This window comes from Uranotaenia lowii, chromosome 3 (assembly GCF_029784155.1).
Source record: "Uranotaenia lowii strain MFRU-FL chromosome 3, ASM2978415v1, whole genome shotgun sequence".
In the NCBI taxonomy this organism is placed as follows: domain Eukaryota; kingdom Metazoa; phylum Arthropoda; class Insecta; order Diptera; family Culicidae; genus Uranotaenia; species Uranotaenia lowii.
This window is the reverse complement of record NC_073693.1, coordinates 230,021,171-230,037,581: the sequence shown is the minus strand read 5'-3', so window position 1 is coordinate 230,037,581 and position 16,411 is coordinate 230,021,171. Positions and strand designations below refer to the sequence as shown.

The 16,411-nt window shown below is 33.2% G+C and overlaps 1 protein-coding gene across 1 annotated transcript in view; it reads left to right on the top strand.

Moving 5' to 3' along the window:
• The window catches only part of LOC129758808 (relaxin receptor 2), a 448,038-nt gene extending 447,006 nt beyond the window's left edge, over nt 1–1,032 (top strand). Inside the window, exon 19 of the mRNA XM_055756440.1 lies at nt 895–1,032. Coding sequence (XP_055612415.1) covers nt 895–936 — 42 coding nt within the window. The 3' untranslated portion in view covers nt 937–1,032. The remainder of the gene's footprint in view (nt 1–894) is intronic.
• The last annotated feature ends 15,379 nt before the right edge of the window (nt 1,033–16,411 follow it).

Sequence of the window (16,411 nt, the reverse complement as noted above, 5' to 3'; positions counted from 1 at the left end):
ACTGCAACTCGATTGGACTCAAAACAAAAGAGTTATGGCTGTTCAAAGATTGTATTTTGGTCGCAAATTGTCCTGAAAAAATGCAATGAGTAATTTACCACCAAAATACAATCTTTGAATAGCCATAACTTTTTTGTTTTAACGTTGCTCTTATTCAGGAATTAACCAAATAATCTCAAATTTAACAGTGATGCTTGGTGACCCAAAAGACATCGAAAAACATATGGCAGCAAAAAGTAATTTTTTGCAGCGGTCTAATATACTTCATCAAAATACATACGAAAAAGGTATTGGTTATAATCTTTTGAATGAGATTCAAAAAAATGAAAAATGTCATGCACTGATTTCGTTCTTAATTGACACGCTCTCAAAATTTGAATTAGTTTGTTTGTTTGTTTTGTTTATTTTTATAGAGACTTTGAAACATTTGAATCAAAAAAATCATCAGGAAAAGCATTCTCGTTTATTAGTTTTAAATTATTTGAATTTTTTGGAGAAAATTTTGGAAATTTATTGAAGACTGTTTGCATAGAAATAAAACTCGTTTTGAAATCTATAACCAAGCGACTAAGTCATTAGTTTGTTTATCTCCAAAAATAATTATTATCAACTAGAAAGTTATTCCAAGTAAAGCGCCACATAAAACCGCATATTACCGAAACTGAAAAATTGGCTGTTTTTCGAATGAACAAATGTTTAAAAATATTAGTTTGTAGAACATTCACGTTAACATTGATATAGCCTAACAAATATTTTTTTTATTTTCGCCCAGTTTATCATGATACCTTAAAGCGATTCAATTTAAAAGAAATCAATTGTATTTTACTACAGTATTATACCATCTTAATCCTTGATTGATTTTAACACCCTTTATCTCTATCACGTTTTCCGCAGGACCGCCAATCGACCAATACCAAGGTGTACGAGTTCAAATAGCGCCCGTCCGGGGAGGCCCACAGCCGGCGGCACACGGTGGCCCACAATCCGCGCCGTCGGACTGCCTCGGGCATTGCTGCGGCTGGCAATCCGGACCACCGGAATCACCGGCACTGTTTCCTGCCAATCCAACAAAGCCTGCACCATCACCATCGAAGGGATTACTCCTCGTGTGCATCGGCAACGGAATCCCCTCCCGGATCACCGCCGTCCTCTTCCGCCGCCGGCCTAACCGAGTCCACCCTGACGATGCTGATGGAAACGAGCTCGATTTCCGGAACGACGGGGCTGACCGGGCCATTACCGCAGTCCATCCAAGTGTCACTGCCAATGACAGCATTAGAGGACATCGTGCTTGGCGGTCCAAAATCTTCGCTGCCGACAGCCGCCACCGGTTTTAGGGCCGCGACCGGACTGGAACTGATGCAACTGAGGACTCCCCACCAGCAGCAGCGGAAGGGATCCTTTGTGGCGCTGCTCAAGAAGGACAGCATTCGAAACCGGCCTCAGCAGCAGCATCGAAGGCAGCAAGAGGATTCGGTTTGTGAGCTCTAGGAAGCAAGGTCTACCTAACGGATTGAAGCACACTACCTGCTCCCAAAGACAGCGCAGTGCAGTGCCCGAGCCAGCGGCGTTCTGTGGTGTGACATCTCTGTGATGCGAGTGAAAGAGAGTCGAGTGATTGTTGAGTCTGTGATGTTCTGAAATCCATTAAGGCTGGTGCAATGTGGGGTCTAGGCCGTTGACATTCAGTTTAGAAAGTAGGGTAACGTGAGTGTGTATGTGTGTTCGACCCCAGCCAAAGGTTTAGAGAAATTTATTGACCGCTGATAGACGATATTTATAGCTATAGATCAAAAGGCCCTAAACCAGGGGAAGATTAAAAAACGCGTTCATCAAAGTAGCTTACCTCTTTGAAAATTTCCTTATTTTATAAACATATTTTTACAAATCTGAATGGAGTTTCTCACTTATCCATTATTTGTCCCTATAATTTTCAGGGGAAATCACTTCAAAGTGCCGCGCATTAATTCATTTATCAGCAACTAGTTTGTTTATATATGGTAATCGAATGATTTTCTTGCTAAATTTGAGTCAGCTAGCCTATTAAAGAAGTTCCGATAACTTTGAGCTGATTAATTCCGATAACTACAGAACGTTAAATCTTTTTAGTGTTGAATTTTCCATAGACTAAATAGTTCACCATTTAGTCATAATTCTGGTTACAAACCTTATGTTAATAACTTAAAATTTATTCCAGACAATAATCAAACATATTATAATCAACATTGGTAAATCTGAGCATGCTTCATATACTTCAGCAAGGACCTGCATATCTGCACCATCCCATAGAGAAAGTTAAGTTGGCGTGTTTCGTCGAGAAATTTCTTGATATGTTTTTCTATCAGTCACTTGCTGACCCGGCGTGCTTTGCTACACCTTTCAAATATAAATGAGACTTGTAAAAATTATATAAAATTTTTAGTTTTTTGAGGGTATTAATTTTTTTTTCAATTTCAGCATAAATTAGAAAGAACTATTTTTAAATGAGAACTACAGCTGGAGTTTCGATTTGCAATACAAATAATTCCATCTCACACTACTTGAAGGAGGTTGACTTTTCTCAATCATTTCTGTTTTAACGTACTAAAATCGTTTTTAGTTCAAGTTTGGTTACATTGAGTGTTAAATTCTAAAGCAATGCATCAAAATTATATGAAACTGCCTATTTCCCTCCCCTCTCCTTTTATAACAATCTTAGAAACATATCTCGTACCCAAATACCTTCCCATGCCAAACTGGATTCCATTCGCTTGATTAATTTTCATTTTATGACAACAAAATTGTATTAGGGCCCTGTAACCTTTCTAGAAACTTATTGCATGGACGAAGGAACGGGGGAAGGGGGTGGTTTGAGGGTTAAACCCCCCCCCCCCCCCCCCATGAGGTCCAAAATATCAAGTAATGTATTCTACTCTAATTTTCACTCAATTTTTTAATCAAATTTTTATCATTGAGTAAGGTTATCTATATATATATAAAAATGAATGTTTGTCTGTCTGTCTGTTCCGTTCGGAAACTACTGAACCGATCATCGTCAAAACTGGCATCTGAGGGTTTTTGAGGCCGGGGATGGTTTCTGTAATAGTCAAAACTCCATCCGACTTAAGGAAGGAGAGGCTTCCATACAAAATTTGTAGTTTTTCGAAACAAATTAAAGTCATGACATCCATTTTCTTGAGATTTTTTTTCCTTTGGGCGGTTTGTTTTTCGTCTCTATGGTCGAGGCGTCGTGAGCCAACGTCGCTAAAGGAAAGTAACCCAGGCAAAGCATACTGATCAGTAGGAATATTTTGGCGCGTATTTTTCAACCTGGGGTTTGTTTTTCGTCTCCATGGGCGAGCAAACGTCGTCGAAAGAGGATAGTAACCAAAGCACACTGTTCATTGATTGCTGGAAAATTTAACATAAGGCGCCTGTTTCTCAAACACGTGGGGCGATATGCAACCTAGATGTGTTTTTTTCTTGCTTATTTGATTTGTACACAGCACGTGGTAATAAATGACGCCTAGATGCGACACGGATTGGTATTTTATCAATCGAATCCAAACCAATTGAAAGATTTGCAAAAATTCTTCCGTATTTAGTTCGTGTTAATGTAGGTAGCATTCGACTTTTCATTCAAGGAACATTATAACATGTTCAAACGTTCAACTTTTTCTGTTAAAAAAATTAAAAATTATGTTTTCTTCTAGAAATTGTTACTTCGGCCCAAATACACAACTGAAACGAATTAAGAAATGAAAATGGGAGCTTTTTATTTTAAATAATTCTGAAAAACCATCGTACTTTTTGCTTACATACCAATTCAAGTACGTACTTAACATGAAAAGTGTTTTTGTGTTACATGGCTGCATAAAAGAGACTTTTGATCCGCTTCGTTTTTGAAAAGCGAGACTTTAGAACTGATATTCAACTGGACGCAAAATTTTTAAGAGAAACTTTTAGTTTACCCTTTAAAGTGTTAAAAACAATATTCCCTTCTGTTAACTTACACGGTGGGGCAAGGGCAAACGTCGAACTTTTAAGAAATTCATCTTCAAAATGATTCAATGTGTTGGAAGACCAGAAATGGTGCTTCGAATGTTGAAACTGAAGCGGATATTTAAAATTCTTAAATGTCTTTGTAAATGAAGGTCATTTGCTTTGAACAGTATTCGTTAGAAAAGGAGTAACAAACATAAATTTATACTGAAGGAATACTGTAGATATATCGGTGAAACTTGATAAAACAAACAAACAGAAATACGTATTAAATCCATTTTAAAGCTATAACTCCAACGCATCTGAAAATAAGCTTTGCATTGACACTCGATCCAATATACGGGACAAATGTAAACTTAGAAATTTGTTTTTGCCAACATTTTTAAATATTTGAATTTCAAAGCGAATATTAAAAACACTGAGAATTTATTATTGATGCAACTGATATTTTTTAAAATATTTATATTTTTTGCTTGAATAAATTTATAAAAAAAAAATTTGCACTGCATAAAATCGATAATTTTTTGAAACCATGACAAGTGTTGTTTGGGAAAACTTCAAGTTGTAATATCTCATGTCCACGAGTTTGGCATATTGCGAAATATTTTTTTAACATAATTTTGGCGAAAAAAGGAGAGATATACTACAAACTGCTTCGAAGGGCGAGGATGGTGTAAAAAACTCTTTGGAAATGGTGTTTAAAAAAAAATAGATTGAATCGTTTTTTTTTTCAAATTTCTATTGCTCATTTTTTCAGCTTCAAAAATACACCATCTAAAGCTAATCAGAAGCTGGAAGTGCTCATAATTCAGAATATTGGGAATATACTCAAAGCACTGTCCCGATTCACGCTTTTGATCGGTTTTCAAAATTCTATCTCCATAAAGTACAATATGCAATAAAGTCCAAAATGCGGTTCTTTTTTTTTCAATTAGAAATTTATTCAAAATCGAGCCGGGTAGATCAGCCTACCTTCTTCAAGCAGTATGGGACAGATTTGGAAAAGATGGGGGAGCTCCTATGTAAGTTTAAGATAAAGAGCTTTTCAAAGAAGGGACCATATTTTATATGAGGGTATTTTGGGTACGGATATTTGGCATAACTCAAAAATAGATGAGACAAATGTTTTTATGCAAATTTGTAACATTCCACTTTGGGGAAAAAGATGGAAAATCCATAAATTTTGACATTATTTAAGTGATTATGAAGCCTTAAAAACAGAGTACGAATTTCAGATCTTGAAAATCAAATTTGGAGATCAAGTTTTAGTAAATAATATATACCATCTATGAATTGCAATTCGGAACTCCAGCTGCAGCTCTGATTTCAAAATTGTTGGTACTGAACTATGATGAGGTTTGATTTAAAAAAAAATTCTAACAGAAATCTAAATTTGAATATTTTTTTTACAAATTACATTTATTTTTGGAAGGTGTAGCAAAGCACACAGGGTCAGCTAGTCCAAGAATAACTATTTTATCTCAGAGATAATGCCAAAACCTCGAAAACTAATCACAGGTTCAGAATTCAGCTTCATTTTTTCAAAATTTTCTTGCTAGTTGATAGAAACTCGTTTCTGAACATTAAATTTTTGGGAGATTAAACTCATTCCGGCAGTTTTGCTTCTATATTATCAAATCTGAATTGTTGTTTTGTTTTCCAATTTTGGATTCGATATCCAGTTTGGTTTGGAAATTTAGATTTTCGCTACGAATCATAATTAAAATATAGAAATGAAAATCGAAAATCACCTTGAGATTTTTTGTTTGATATCTATTTAAAGTTCTCAATCTCAATTTAGTTTAAATCTCATAAAAAAAGAGTTTAAAACAAAATCATATGCAGAATTGATACTCAGAATCAGGTTGATGATTATTTTTTTTATTTTATTCTTATTTTAATTCAAATTTGCTAGTCGGATTTATATTCAATTGATTGAATTGATTGAAACCGATAGAATTAAAATTGAAAACTCGTGTATGAGAGTCTGAAACAAATTTCCATTCTTGGCTCTTAATGGAAACGCTGATTTGGAATATAAATTCAGGAATCGTTTTTTCTGTATATTTCAGAACTCTTGTTGAATTTCGGAAACAGATAAAGAAAATCGAATACTGATTTCAGTCAGGTACACGATTTTCATTAAAAACGAATAACTATTCAACATTCAGAATCAGATTCAGTTCGTAAATGAGTTTCACACTCAAGATTTAATTATCAAGATGACAAGTCAATTTGAATACTTTAAATGGGGTAAATTGGGACAATTAACATTTCTGTGAAGTGATGTTCTTTTAGCGCTCGATTAGTTTGAGATGGTGTATTTTATTGCTCTTACTTAATCATAGTGAAAAAAAAGCGTTTTTACTATCAATTTTTTAACATTAATTTTCGTTGTCCCCCAAGTGGGGTGACAATTGCTTGACTATTGAAAAATTCTTGTACAAAAAAACTGCTCAACGTAAAAATTTCGTTCATTTCAGAAGACAAATAAGTGCAAAGTTTTCGCTTTGCAGATATTTTATTGTTTTTACAATCACCTTTTTTTTATCATCCACACTTATATCCAAAGAATGTTGGTGCCTAGCTCAAGGGGCAAATATCAAATAAAATTTAGATTTTTATTTCTGAACTTTAGCCCGAGGCTGAAAGTCTCATTAATAAAGAAAAAAAACTTCTGAACTTCCAGCGAAAGCTTCTAGAATCTTATACACTATATACAAAAATTGTAGACATGTCACATCACTTTTTGAAGTGATGCCAAACAACTTGTCATAGAATAAAATTTGTTGAATTAATTATGCTTCATTTTTTTTGTTTTATTTAAGCAACATGAAGCAAATCAAATTTATGTTTTTTACGCAATAAATCAAGGAACGTTTAGATCATGCAAAAAGAAAAAAAATGTGTAGAATGCTTGATTTTCGGATTACAATAATTTTTTGTATTTGCGCCCCGAATCACCTCCATGTTCCTTTTCACCCAATTTTACGGTACATAATTAAGCAGAAAATAACAAATTTAAGGTTCATTTTTTTTTTCATTTTTTTAAATCATCACTATGATTTCAATTGATTGATTTTCAATAAAAAAAGTTTTTGTAATTTTCCTGCAGGGATTTCCATATTTTCTATGTATTGTTGAACATAGTTAATATTTCAGTTTTTTCAAAACCCAAATTTCAAAATTAAAACTAAAATCTCAGATTTGAATAAGAATCAATCGGATTTGAACCGCTATGCTGAAGTCAAAAAAGCTAAATTCACCATATTTTTTAGCTAATTCAAAGATTTAAAGTTACCTATTTTATTACAAAGGGAATCCTTATATAAATATAGCTTGCCATTTAAAAAAATTAAAGATGTATTTTCAAAAGTTTCTGTTCAATACAAAAAGTGATAATATAAAAGAACTTAAAAATGAATAATGAAAAAAAAACTTTTTAATTTATATTATTCATGAATTGTTTGAGCAAAAATATCATAATAAAAAATTGGTGACCAAACCTCCCCACCGCCCCCCCTCCCCCCCCCCGTGGTACGGTTCTTCCTACGGCCCTGGCTTATTGGATCTGTGTGTTTTTCATTGATTGAAATTTTTGGGTTGGGGCTGATTCGGTTTTAAAACCTTTTATTAAAATAAATTTGAATCTGGTTATACATTGTTTGTTTTTTGTTGTATAATTAACTAGATCTGAATGGAAAACAAATAGTTCAATACCCTGGTTAAGTGATATTTGAAAAATAGAAAATTTTCTTCTGAAAACGTATTAACATCATATTAACTCATATGATTTTAAAACATATGTATATCCATAACACTAATAACACTTTTAATAATAGATTGGAATTTCTTCTCATTTATAGATTTCAATTTTTTGTATGGTTTTTTTTTATTTTTCGGTATACTGCATCGTTAAAGTTTCTTAAGACTTTAGAAAAAATTGCAACAGCTTCACAATTTTTTTTGTTATATTTATTTTTTATAACTGAAATCAAATCAACGACACATTTCAAGTCTGCTGCTCTTTTTTAGCTTTCTGTATCTTTAGAAAAGTGGACATTTTTTCTAATGTAAGTAATTTTTTTTCACAGTTTTGAAACAGAAGATCCAAAATTTTCATAACAAATTTATATGGATCTTCATACTTATATGATTTTTATTGTTCTTCGAACAAACTCAAGCTATTGGGATCTTTCTAAAATAATAAAGTACATGTTACAATTTTTGACTGCTTTATCCGTTCATTACGAAGATTAAGACTATTTCTATCGAAACATATCGTCGTTTGTTGCAATGTAACAATATTATAACCTAAAAACGCGTTTCTTCGATCATTACTCTGGTCGGTATTTTGGATCATCAGGTTTCTATTTGGGACCACCCTCTGGACCGAACTTGAACCACCCTTAAACTAAATAAGTTTTATTGTTCGATAAGAATAGAGTAAAAACAAAAAAGAACTCCTTTGTTTTAAAGTGTGTTTCAAATGTTTTGAAAATTCTGACAGCACATACTGAAACCTCGACGAAATTTGTTCTGCAGTGTCAAATAGTGACCAGTAAGCTCATCTTAAGGATCGATTTTCAGAATGCAAATCTCCTTCAGACGACCCAATCATAGGTTAAGAAAACCTGACATCATCAACTCCACGACATCAATTGATGCATTTTGACTTCCAAAACCTTAGTGGATTCGGCTTAGCTTCAGTTCTATAGAACTCATAGATTTAAAAATCAAATCAAAAACTTTTTTTATATCTAAAAGATAGATTTTTTCACTTATAAATTCACAAAAATTCAGTTTTATCCTTAAAACAACTTTGGTTCAGAGATCGTTAGAGAAAAATTTTCAACAGTTTTTTTTTTAATTGCACAACTGCAGGGGTTGAGAATCTAAATTGCTAGTTCTTTTTCACTTGGAATTTTTACACTTTTCAAAAAAAGTCTCCTATATTTTGAAACAAACAAAGCTTTATTTGAATAACTTTTTTGATAAATTTATTTAATATCAATTAAGATATTTCAACTGTAACAAAAACTAAACTCGTTACATATTTGCCAATTTGTTGTCGTTTTTTCCCAACTCCTTTTTAGACGGGGTATATATTTCGTCTCTTCTTGCTAACCAAGTTTTTTTTTCTCTAAAGTGAACCCTCAATGGTTGTTACTTTTAAACCAAACTGTCAATATTTTTTCTTGAAGCATAAAAATTATGGCCAAATAAAATATTGCTCCATGTCCAATTTTTTCATGTTTTATGCTTCTTTAAGCTATAGTTTGACAACTGCTGGAGGAAGTAGGCTTTTCTAACAATCGTACGCATGTTTTCGAAACTAAAAACCCCTCCATTTCCTAGAAAAGTTCTTGAGTTTTGCAAACAATTGTATAGGAGCCTCCCTTTTCTTTTCTTAGCTTCCTAAAGAAGAAGGAAGAGAAGTTTCAAACAATCATAGACATATTCCTCGTATTCCGCTTGCTTGTATCGTTTTCCAGTTATGTTAAAAGAATTAAAGAACTCCCGTTCTCTCTCCATATCTCCCGACTGAAAGGTTAACCCTTCATTTCATGATTTTTTATTTTTTCTCGAAAAAATTCTCAATAGTGCGCAATGATGAATACATGAAGGGAAAAATAAGGAAAAAAATATTATTTTCACATAATTCGGTTATTTAGCAAAAATATTAATTGTTGCATATTTGCAACAACATGAAACGGTTACACCTTTTTTTCTTCACACTTGACAACTGGAAATAAATGCTTATTCCTAATTTCTTTTGCACTAATCATAGTTTTCGCACAGGAACTTCGCAAATCTAGATTTCTGGACACCGGAAAGTTAAGAATTTATCTGGGAGTAGTTATGTATGTTGGTTTTCCACCATGGGTGCACGGATTCACCGCAGTTTCTGCCTAAGTATGTGCTCTCATGCATTCTGGAACCGACCCCATGGCTTCGTATGTAGGTATATTTTGGAAGAACGAGTCAATCAGGTTACTTAGAGGTATTCCGGCATCCGTGCATATACCTGGCCAGCTGGCAGCTGGTTAAACATTCATATAATCAGTTATAAGAGGAAACACATCTTACCTGTCGGCTTCTTATGGGATTCGAACCCAAAAGTTGTCTCGCCGATACCGGGAATCGAACCCAGCCTGGCACATCGGAACCAGACTCGCACCAGCTTATCCACTCGACTACAAAGACTCTCGAGAAATTAGCTAGGAGTAGTTATGCGATAATATACCACCTACTGAGGAAATTATTTCTTACGTTTGCTTGAAGGTGCTAAAAAAACGAACACACACATATAGGATCTCAGTGAAACTTCATGTTTCTTTGAAGAGATCTAATTTACTTAACTCTAAGGCGTACATCTTTCAAGGATTTTATGGCTAGCATCTTACCACCAGACCACGGAAAGAGCACTATATGTGTCGTGATCGGGATTCGATCTCATGGACTCTGGCTTAGATGGTTGGAACGCTATCCTCTAGGCCACGACCGGCGGCAAAATGGAAAGCTTCTTACCTATACAACTTTTCTGAACATAACCTTGAACAAATCAACACAAATCAATTCCGAAAACGTATTTAAATTGGTTCTGATAAAGATTCTTAATCTTAAATCATACCATAACTTTATGCCAGTTTTAATAAACAAACTTGATATTGAAGAGCAAAGTCTCAATTTAGTTTTGAAGGAATGATCCAATTACAAATTACATTAAACTATTAAATATCATTTGTTGGCAAAATTAAAAGAACAATAAAGATTTCTTCGGAATGAGCATTAGAATTTGGAACATGATTCTAAAATTAGAATTCAAACTTGAAATCAGTTTAAGAATAAAAAAAGAAATAAAAATAAAACTAAATTCGAGAACAAAAAGTTTCAATTTAAAATCAACTTCCAGAGCTTCCAGGAAAAGGTTAAATAGTATAAATAAAGAGCATTTTTCGTCGATTGATAATAAGAAACGGCTCATACTTTAGTAAAAAATAATGAGCATTGTAATTTTCAATCAAATCATTCCTTCATCTCTAAGAAAAAAAAAGCAAAACAATACTTCAAACCTCGGTTATCGAATGTTGGCAATGTTGGAATTACAAATCCCAAATAAGTTAATTATTCGGACCCGTCCTAGTTTAAAGTTTGATAAATTTTGAACTTTTTATAATATTTTTCTAGTTTTGATAACGGTTTAGAGCAATATTTTATTTTTTTCACCTCGGGGGCCCTCTTTATTCAGGGGGGGGGGGGGGCAATTTTTCTCATCCCCCCCCCCTCTTAATACGGCCTGAACATGATAATAAATCATTTATAACGAAAACATTGTCATCGGGAAACAAATACACTGTTTAACGATGCAAGTTTCGAAAACACACTATGGAACCCATATAACTACCTAGGGTACTACCGTTGCATGGTGTTGCATATTTGCAACAGTTATTGAAAACCCATTATATCAGAGAAAAAACAAAAAAAAATCTCAAATTTTGTTTATTATGTAAATTACTTTAGTGGGAATACGAAAATATTTTTTTTGAGTCGAAAAAAAATTCTCAATATGAATTACACTAGGCCAAAAATTTGAAAAATTAGGCTTTTTCCACATTCCATATTTTTCAGATTCAAGTGGGTTTTTTTGGTTCCTATAAACACTAAAAATATTTTTTTTTTAATTGAACGTGATCTTGAAATTATAAATATTATTCCCATCGAAAAAAAAAATTACTTTTTAGCTAAATGTGAAGTTAAGAACAGTTTTAATTAATTGTTGCATATTTGTAACTTTATGAAACGAAGGGTTAAAGAGATACCAAAGATTCAGGGAAACGTTAGTTTTCCAATTATGCTAGAAATTGTAGGGGATAACCCCTCCCTTTTTTCACTTCTTTGCAAGGAGAGATGCATGCCAGAAATTCATTTAACGATTTCTCGTAACATAATACCATCCCATACGAAATTTGGTTCCGTTTGCTCGATTAGTTTTAAAGTTATATAAAAAAAAGTGGAAAATAAGCCCGTCTCTCCTTCCTATCTCCCATCTGAGTGAAAAGAAGGAGGGATTTCAAATAATCAAAGAAATATTGCTCGTATCCAAATGCCCTTTCACGCAAAATTTGGTATTGCGAGTGATGCAAACATTTGTCTTTTGTTTGGGGAGCCCCTCCTCCCTTCATGTAAGAGTGAGGACCCTCAAACCATAACAAGAACCTTCCCCGGCTTAAAATATCTTCAGCTCCCAACTTTCAAGCCAACTTTTCCTGAGTCTATAGGGAACAAACAGACAGACATCCAATTTTATATGATTCTTTTTTGTCAACAAAATTTGCGTCGTCTGATTCAATTAATATCGGTAAATTCAAGTCCTTCAATTTGAAGAAGAATTTCATTTTTTACATTAGCATTTCAGATTATCGATCTTTGTGATCGATCGGAATGCTGAATGAAAATTATAAAAAAAATCAATGGCCTTGAATTAAGCTCGTTTGCAGTGAAGTTACTAACACTGGCTTAACTTCGATCGCCTCCAGATGATTCCTTACTTTGAAAAATTAAGTGTAACACATTTGTGGCACACTATGGGACGCAGCGGATGAAGATATTCGGGAACTGAGTTAGCCGGAGAATGGTAGGTTATCATAATGCTACTTATTGGGCTAAAATTTATGTCGAGCATCAATGAAGAAATATCACACACATCAAGAAAATATGTAATGGCTTTTGCGTGCTGTTTTTACTTAATTAATTTACATTCAAAAATTTCGAGAAATGTTCTGAGCGCTTCAAAACTAACTCAAGAGTAGTGAAAGTTGTTTTCAATAATAAACTTTCAACGCATAAGCTATGTATGAAAAAAATGAAATGAATTTCTAGAAAGGTTCTGAGAGCTTAAAAATTAATTCAAGAGTAGTGAAAGTTGTGTTCAATAATCAACTTTCATCGCATAAGCTATGTGATGAATAACGCGAAAAATCAAGGTGGCTTCGAACGATGAAGTGTGAAAATCGTGGCTCCAGAGAGTAATTCAAGCTGTCAGAGAAAGTCCCATTGAAAAATGAGCGTTCTCGTAATAAGCCTGGACTGGATGCGTTAATCAATTCAACAAGAACTACCATGTGAAACTGAAGAAGTTGGAATATAAGCTATTAAATTTAAAGTCGTGGCTCCAGAGATTGACAATATTCGGTATTTTCTTTCAACCGTTCAGAGAAGAATCAGAAATGCTAATTGACCTAAATCAAAGATGTCAATAATCTCAAAACACGTCAAAAATATTATTATTAAATGGAAATAAATCGTTTTTTAAGATTCCATAACAGATCCGATGGTGAAAAAAATAATTGCTTTAAAATAAATTGAACAAATGCACGCATATCAACCCGGAAAACCAAGTTTCGGTTACCCGAGCCTCACCGCTATCCATGTCATTAGTTCATTAGTACACTCTTTTATTTATCTAGTTATGGATCTGGAAAAAGAAGATAACTCTAAAAGTTATTCACAAATTATTCATTATATTTTTTTGTTATACAATCTGAAGATGTTTTTGGTGTGTTTTATTTGTAATTTATTTTGATGACTTCATCACGAAAAGTTTAAAATGTTTGGAATATGGGAAAGAAGCAAAGAGTAATAACTAAAAAGATAAGAACTTAAGAACTTGGAATACATTTATTGTAAATGCAAGTGCTCAAAATCATTCAATAAAAAATAAATACAATCAATATTCAACTTTTTGCGCATGGAGAAAATTTTTGAGGATTTTCCCCACTTTTCGAGTATCTAGTACGTTAAGTTTGTAACTCATGATCTCAAGATTTGAAGCGGAACAAAATTTGACACGGGAGGTTATTTGAACACGAGAAATGTGTCTATGATTATTTAAGACCCCTCCGTTTTCCCACCATTTTTATTACATAGCTACAAAACTATTCAAATTTGGCTTGAAAGGATGTTTGAGAATATCAAACATTATTAAGATAATTTAAGAACCCTCCTTTATCCCAGTGAGGAGATAGAAAGAGGAGAGGAGCCATCATACAATTTTTTAATCAACTCGAGAATGAGTTGAGCAAATCGAACCAAGGTTCTATAATTGTTTGAGACCTCTCCCTACTAGTCCCTACTTCCATTAGAGAATAGGAAGAGGGGTGGTGGCATCCATACAATTTTTTGCATAACTCGATAACCAATGAGCGATATGGTTTGAATTTGGCATGCGAGAATATTTGGGTGAACGAATGATCCCAAGATGGTTTGAGGCCCTTCAACTAGGGAAACAAGGAGGGAAAAAGGGGCTTCCTTAAATTTTTGCATAAGTGGAGAAATAATGGAAGCAAATGGAACTAGGTATGGAGAAAAATTTCGATACGTTAAAAAACTATATGGTTGTTTGAGAACCCTCTCTGATCCCAGTGAGGAGATAGAAAGAGGGGAGGAGCCACCATACATTTTTTTGAATCTATCTAGAATTAATCAGTCGATAGGTATCAAACTTGGTCTGGAATTGTATTATGGTACGAGTAATGTTTCTATGATTATTTAAGACCCTTCCCTCCTACGAGTGTAAAGATAGGTAAGGCCAAAACTTTGCTAACTTGCATAACTCCAGAACTTTTCGATCAAACGAGCCCAGATTATGCATAGAGATTCATTTGGGTACGAGTATTATTCTTAGATTATTTGAAACCCTCCAGGAAGAGGAGTACCCGTCTCCCCCTAAAGAGGAGACGGGTACTCCCCTTTTTTTTCTTGCTTATCTAAAGAATAATTAAAACGGGAGAAACCAAATTTGAGAGGGTATTTGGAAGCGAGAGATGTTTCTATTCTTATTAGTCAACCTAGTCTAGATAAAAATTGAAAAGGCGGGGGAGGGCCTCATACATTTTTTTTGTATAGCTCGATATTTTCTTAAGCAAATGGGGCAAAATTTTTGCTTTGAGTATATATAGAAACAAGAAATGTTTGTTTGAGACTCATCACTTCTTTTTTTCAGTGGGCAGATAGAAAAAAGAGAGGTTTTCAACCTAACATTATTTAAATAAATTCGGAAATTGACAAGCAAATTATGGAACGAGAATGGTTTTCATGATTTTTTAACAATTGGACTGTCATATTTTTTTTGAATGGTTGAAAGAGGAATTATATACAAGTAAAACCTTTTGGCAAAATTTCAGGAGATTTACTTCCAGATACGAAATAATGATTGGAAAACAAATAAGTGATAAGGGTTTAAAAACATAACAAAACAATAAGGAATAGGAATGAATCTATTACTATTAGGAACGAATTCTATTACTATTTGAAACTCAAGTAGCAATCTTCGTTTCAAAGAGATGGTTTTGACTGATGTTGAGATTTTAAAAGAAAATAATGTATACTTAAATATGTATCTAAATTTTAACCATTTTTAAAATTTCCCTCAATGTTACAAGGTGTACAGTGGTTCAAAACATAAAAATCGTGATCATAGGCTTTCTGAAGTCTTTGAAGTTAAAATAGCTCCATGAAGTATTCTACAATGTTTTATTATTTTGAAATGCGCATCTTTTGCTGTTTCTTTTTTCCTGAACACTTCACCTAAAAGAGAAATAATGTTTCTTTTTTTTTGTATTTATCATCCAATCACAATTGTGTATTCTTAAAAGTTGTAGATTATTGAATTTAAAATACTTTGGTGAAAACGACAAAGCTCTACCTTTTGAAATTACATATTTTTATAATTTTTTTCTAAGCTTACCTCGAAAAACGAAAAATTCGTTAAACTTTTTTCGAAGCGAATGTTAAAGCCTACTCTGTATTGGAAAGTTGTGACAATTGTAAAACTACACAATTTCATCATGGTATCTAGTCTCTATTTTGAATTTTAGTGGTACTTTATGAATAATTTCATCTTAAAATAGCATGTTTGTGCATGAATCATCTTGGGAATAGCATCATTCTCCATGAACTAAACTGTTGCTCTATCTTTCTTTCAACATCAGTAATTGCGCCGGCCACGTCCAAGTAGTCAGTAGACAGTTATGAAAAATAGTGAAAGTTACGAATGACAACTATTTGCCTAATAAAAAAAAGAAGACACCTCTGCATCCTACCAAACAATTTAATTTGGTACTGTGGGTAAAAGGATACAATCTGGAAACACTTTTGACAAGCAAATGGATCTGTTTTTTTTCAACTCGTGTTCCTTATCTTTCAAGTTTAACAAGTATATTCTAATTGAAATCTTTGATAAAATTCATAAAAAAATCATATCATGATTCAACGGATAGTTTTAACAATTTTAACAATACTCTATTAGGTATTATCAATGCCTCTGTTTAAATGCTAAAAATTGTCTAAATTTTGTTTTATGTAAATAACTGAACTTTGTACTACGATCGTAAAAAGAAATTATTTGTGTGGATTTAAGATGATGACC